The sequence below is a fragment of the Cynocephalus volans genome, chromosome 9 (assembly GCF_027409185.1).
Source record: "Cynocephalus volans isolate mCynVol1 chromosome 9, mCynVol1.pri, whole genome shotgun sequence".
NCBI lineage: Eukaryota > Metazoa > Chordata > Mammalia > Dermoptera > Cynocephalidae > Cynocephalus > Cynocephalus volans.
In genome coordinates, this window is record NC_084468.1 from 128,751,330 (window position 1) to 128,757,329 (window position 6,000).

Below are 6,000 nucleotides of genomic sequence, written 5' to 3' on the forward strand. Positions count from 1 at the left end.
TGATGAAAAAAATACATTCAACATACAGAAAGAGACTATAAGTAACAATGGTTTATGCTTTAGAATTTTTTAGTCATATTTTTGGGGAGTGCAGAGGCAAGGAGGGATCTATGAGGAAGTGTAAAGCATTCCAAATTTTCTATAGATTCACTTTTCACAAGTTCCTTTTTTGTATTCTAATTCGCACTTCTTAAATGTGTGTTTACAGGTTCTACATATTCTTAAAACAATATATCAGTGGCGGCTGTTAACCACTTTTGTATTTACTCAGAAGGTCTCTTGGGCTTCAAAAGCAATTTCTCCCCTCTTATTCCCCCTATGACCTCTCTTCCCTACCCCCAAAATTACACAACTCACTCTTTTCTTTTAAATCTGCCCCTGAATAACTTCTTAAAACCCTGGGATGACTTCTATCAGGGGAACTTTAATCCCCATACTTAGTATATTTTAACTTGGACACAAAACAGTTCTCCAGGGAAAGAAAAGTCCTTCCCCCACACATAAACAAACAAATAAACAAAGCTTAGCATTAAAATTGAGACTTAAGACTACAATTATATTCTACATTAAATACAAATTAACACTAATTTTTACCAAAGTCAATATTTATTACATCTCCACACCACTTGCAAGTTTCTTCGACTCACTCAGCACTTAGCAAGCCTTGGGTTACTGGGACTGAATTGCAAAATACACCATTTGCCCAGAAATTGCTCTTAGTCCAAATGCAAATTGGTTACAAAACATGCATAAAGCACGCTTAGAACAGGCAGCACACATCCAAAAAATCCATTCAATGCAAAGGTAAGTGGAAAAGCTTCACAAATTAAGCCTTCGCTTTAAAATCTAAAGGGACATTTAAGGTGCTTGCAAAGGTAAATTCTTTTTACTTCGGTAAAAGTGGCTTTCCGTGCCTGGAAGAGGGAGGTAATTTTTTTTTTTTTTAAAGTGAGTGGATTACAGTATTCAATTAGAGAACAGGGTGGGAGAGCCCATTCTCAAAATATAACTTAATCACCAGGCACCAACGCGCTGAAGGGGCCCACCAAGCACGAGAGCTAAAATGGAGCCTGAATTTCCTCTCAGACACAGAGGGTAGTTGCACGAGGTCAGGGTCAAGGTCACCAGCAGGGCAGGCTGCAGCTGCCCGACCGCACTACACACAAGGAGAGGCAAGGCGTTCCATCTCCGTCACAGCCGAAACAGATAAATCCCTTCTCCTCTCCCACCCTCCCTCTAACCCCGCCAACATTTTTTTTTAAGCGGAGGGAGAAGAGAAGAAAGGAAAATGACCAAATAACCTCACCGCCCTGGTTTTCGCACAGCAGCTCATCAGCTCCCAAAGTTGCCATCTAAGGGCAAGTTCGCAGAGAACACTGAAGCCCATTTTGTCCGAGAGGGGCAAGCCTCCCCCGACCGCCCCAGGATTCCTGCCTCCTCTCCCTCCCCCCACATGCCCCCGACAGAGCTGGGAACCGTGGCCGGCCGGCCATGTGCACGCACACGCTCTTCCACCAACTGCTGCGAGTTTTCTGTGAATCGCAGCGCGGAGCCTCCCAACTCGCCCTCCCCGACTCCACCGCCTTCTCCTCCTCGCACAAAATTTCCCTACACACGCAGCCGCCTGCGAGTGATTTTATGTGCATATATATTACATATGTGATATTATCCTCAGAACCTCTAGCGGGCAGGCGAAGAAAGGACTGCACAGGGGCATTTTTTTTTTTTTTTTTAAAGGAAGGGAAAAAAAGCACAACCCAAGCCCTGTGCGTCGACTTCTGCGTACAGGGAAGGGAAAAGAAAAGAGGAATGTTTGCGGAGCGGACTGCCTGCAAGTGCCCTGGCTCGCCACTTCGGCCGCTGCCCGAGTGACACGGAGCCACGGGGGCGCCCGGCTGGAGCAGCCCGCGCCCCCCTCCGGGTCCCCCGGGCAGGCACCGCCGCGGATATTTCGCGAGGGGGAGATCGATCGCACTGCCTGTCTGCAGCGGAAACGCACACGCTCACACACAGCCCGAGCCCGAGACACCATAACCTTAACCCTTCCCCCACCCTCCGTGAACTTCAGGTGACCGACCACGTCGGCCTGACACCCGGGCGGGCGGGCGCTCCGGCTCCGCTCCCGCCCCCAGCCCGGGTTTTGCAGGATCGGGCTCCGAGCCGCGCCAAACCGCCGGGAGAGGGGAACAGTGCGGGGGGAGAGAAGAGAAATTGACCCTCCGTCTCCCCCGACCCCTCCCTCCGGCGCCTCCCGCGTCCCCTCCTCCCCGTCACCCCGCCCCACGCCTTCTCCCCTGCCCCCTCTTCCCTGCATTCAAGGAGCCGGGCTGCCCCGGGGGATATTTTTAGTTGCTTCTTTCTCCTTCACTTTTAGCTTTAGCAGCATCTCGGAACACTCAAAGCGGAGAAAGATTGGGGGGGGGGGGGGGGAGCTGGAGAGGGAGTGGGGGAAAAGTTAAGAGTCTCGCAAAGAAAAGCCGGAGGGAGGGCGGAGAGGGACCGGGGGCGCGGGTGGAGGAGGGGAAGGGGACCCGGCCGTGCCGGCGGGTGTGTGTCTCCAGTTGGTGTGTGGCTGCCGCCGGGGAGGGCTGTGATGCACTTTAGTCCTGGACTCTGCTCAGGCTCGCCAGGGAGGGGGCTCTGAGAGCCGGAGTCTAGCCTGGCTCCGTCTGCTCTGACTGACCCCGCGTTTTATTGCGGCCAGGAGCCCTGCTCCTCCCTCGGCTCGGCTCGGCTCTGCAGGGACCTCGCGCGCCGCGAGCCGCCCGGCCTCCTGCCTCCGCCTCGGCGCAGCTCCCGCACCCCACATCCGCCCCCCCCGCCCGACCGCCCCGCGCCCCCAGCGCCCCGGCGTGCCCCCTCGCCCCGGCAGCAGCCGCCCGGCAGCGCGTGTGTGCCCGTGTGTTTGTGTGCGGTGCCCCCACACCCTCCCCAGCCGCTCCCGCCTCGCCCGCCCCCGACTCCCCTCCTCCGCCGCCGCCTCCTCCACCTCCGCCTCCTCCTGCTCCAGCCGCCGCCGCCGCCGCTGCCGCCGGCGGCTCCGGGGCCGACCAACCCCGGCGCAACCTTTAGCCGGAGACGGACCTCTCCCTGGATCCTGATCCCCCGCTGGCGGTCGCGCGCCCTCGCCCCGACACCCCCAAACGCCATGTCACGGCCCCCAGCCCTCCGCCCTCCCCGACCTCCGCACCCTCAGGCACTGGGATCCCCAAGGAATTTTTTTGAAGATTCCAACCTCTCCCACCTCCCCCCCCAGCCCCCCATCAAAACCCCGGCATCCACACTACTCCCCTCCTCCCTTCTCTTGCCCCCTCCCCCAGCAGCCCCGAGTGGGGAGGAGGAGGGGGAGGGAAAGGGGGAAAAGCTCGATCTCAAGGAAAAAAAGAGGGGGGGTGAGAGAAAGAAAGAAAAAGAGAGAGAGAATAGAAAGGGCACGGGGCTGATCATCACCAACATGGCTGCCTCGGCATAGACCTAAACGAGGAGTAACCCGGGCTGTGTCTTTGTCAGTTTCACCTCTGTAACCCTAAACTAATGCAGAAAACAACGGAGCAGGCTGCGGAGGGGAAAGAGGAGAGAGAGGGCGAGAAAATGGCACGGGAGGAGGTGGAGAAGGGATGACTTACGTGAGGGAAGGCGCTTGGGCTGCTCCTGCTTCCTCCTGGGCATTTTCCCCCTTTTCTCACATTCTCCTCCTTGGTTAATGTGAGATCAAATAAACCCCCGTGGGGGCAGAGAGGCAGACACTGGCAGGAGCGGGAGGTAGTTGGGGGGCGGGCGGGCGGGCGGGCAGGGGGAAACCCCTTCTCTCCGGTGTGTGCAATGGGTTGAAGCTTGTTTCCTGGAGCCAGAAGAGGGGTTTTCTTCTTTCCTCTTTCCTTTCTTTTTTCCTTTTTTTTTTTTTTTAATTTTGGTCGTGCACCTGGCTTGTCCCCGAGCGTAATATTCTTCAATGGAAACGGATCTAATAGGTGTGTGTGTGTGTGTGTGTGTATGTGTGTGTGTGTGTCCTATGCTCGCGTGTGTGAGGAGAGGTATAAATAAATGAGTGCCGGTGCGGCGGTGTCTATGGCCGCGCTCTGTGTCTCCGAGCCCCTAACACTAATGTCGGGATCAAAGGGCAGCGGCGGCGGCAGCACAGCTCACAGCTCGCTCTCTTGCTCGCTCGCTCTCTCTCTTGCTCGCTCTCTCTCCTCTCGCGCTCTCTCTCTGTCACACACACACACACACACAGAGGCACAGACTGAGGGAAAGAGCGAGAGCTAGACACACGGGCGCGCGCGCACACACACACACACACACGCACACGCACACGCACACACACACACACACACACACACACACACACACACAGAGCAAAGAGGAAGGTGCCCTAAGGCTCCCAGGGCGGACTCAGCCTCGGATTTACAACCACTCAGTGTGGAAAGAATGGGGGGCGCGCGTGCGGGGTGGGATGCACTTCTTCGAATTTATCCCGCTAGTCGCCAAATCTAGGGGGGAAAAAGTTTTTCCCACTCTTAAAACAACTATTCTTTCATTATTTTACTGATTTTTTAAAAAGGAACTAGATTTTTCTCTTAACTTTCTTTTGTTTATTAAGCTACATTTTGTTCTGTATAAAATTCTTCAGGCTTTTGTCACTAAGAGAATTACTCTCTCACCCCGGTCACCTTTAGTCCAGAGTATACAGCCTCCGACACACTTTCCAAAATCATTCCAATAAAAATAATTTTTTAAAAATAAAAAGATAACACGGTGGAATCAATAACTAGGTTGATGTGAATAAGTGCCCAGTTTCAGAGGGTCCAGTGGATTTAAAACTGAAAGATTCTGCCTAAATGAAAATTACAGCTCCTTGACAAAGGGGGAAAATAAGATTAGGTCACCCCTGATGGTAGATGTAACTGCTACATGATACTCCTACAGTGCACACAGCAATCTTGACTTGTGAAATTTATTCTTTTCCCTGGTATAATGCAGGGATATGAAGTTTACCCTGAAGCAATTCCAGTGTGCATTATGAATCCAATATAGCAGTTTTCATTAACTGATACATACTTTCATTACTTTACAAATGACATCTTTCTTCAAAGAGAGACATAAAGGGGAAAAATAGAAAAGGACGGGTCTCACTCTAGCACAAAAGGTACTTGGTGAAAGAGGTCTGTTCTCTTTGTGACTTGCAGTCATTTGGATAAAAGTTCACTCAGAGGTTGTTAATGATTTAAACTCCAAAATCTGCTACAATAATTGAAGTAAAGATGGTCTGAAGAAGAGTTGTTTCATAAAACTCTTTGTAAGAGGAAACTTTGAACTTAGTAGAATACATTATATGTCATGAGTCAGATGTAGCTAAAAAATGAAAAAGGTGTATTATTTAACTACCTTCTCTTTTTAGCTTTTTTAAAACTCTGACTCATCATCTTATTATGTTAAATATTTTCCTACCAATTTTTTAAATAGACTTTTTCATCAAAGAAGGTGGAGACATGGTGAAGATACAAGTATAGAACATTAAAATGACACTCTATAAACTTACATGGATAACTAATGCCTCTTTGAGGTTCTCACTTAATTCTTGCATCTTCGTTGGTGCTAAAGAGACTCATGGGGGTTAAGTTTCAATGCACCCCTTTAAAAAATAATAATAAGGCTTTATATTGCACACTTTTATTAACAGAGCTTAAAGAATGCTGTCTCCCAAAAGATGTCTTTCATTGATAATGAAATCTCAGGACGAACCTCTCCCTGCCAGCTCCCCCCAAAAGATCTAGCTTCCCAGTAACAAGAAATGCTATCTGTAGCAAGGTTTGAAACATCTGCTTGAATTCAGTCTAAAACCAAAAACAGAGCAGCCAAGTTTTAAAAATGGAACATCATCCTTAAACTGATCCTTCCTTGAATGTTAGTTTAAAAAAACTGGTAGTTAAGGTTCCTGCATTTTAATTTGAAATAGAACTTTCAACTCAGATCAAGTTCAACTTGCCACGACTTTGGCTA

The 6,000-nt window shown here is 50.5% G+C and overlaps 1 protein-coding gene across 3 annotated transcripts in view; it reads right to left on the reverse strand.

Moving 5' to 3' along the window:
* ZNF827 (zinc finger protein 827) overlaps nucleotides 1–4,106 on the reverse strand; it is a 163,792-nt gene extending 159,686 nt beyond the window's left edge. For all 3 annotated transcript variants that reach the window (XM_063108280.1, XM_063108278.1, XM_063108279.1), the window contains exon 1: nucleotides 3,627–4,106. In XM_063108280.1, the coding sequence (XP_062964350.1) occupies nucleotides 3,627–3,669 (43 nt within the window). In that variant the 5' untranslated portion in view covers nucleotides 3,670–4,106. The remainder of the gene's footprint in view (nucleotides 1–3,626) is intronic.
* Nucleotides 4,107–6,000: the final 1,894 nt, after the last annotated feature.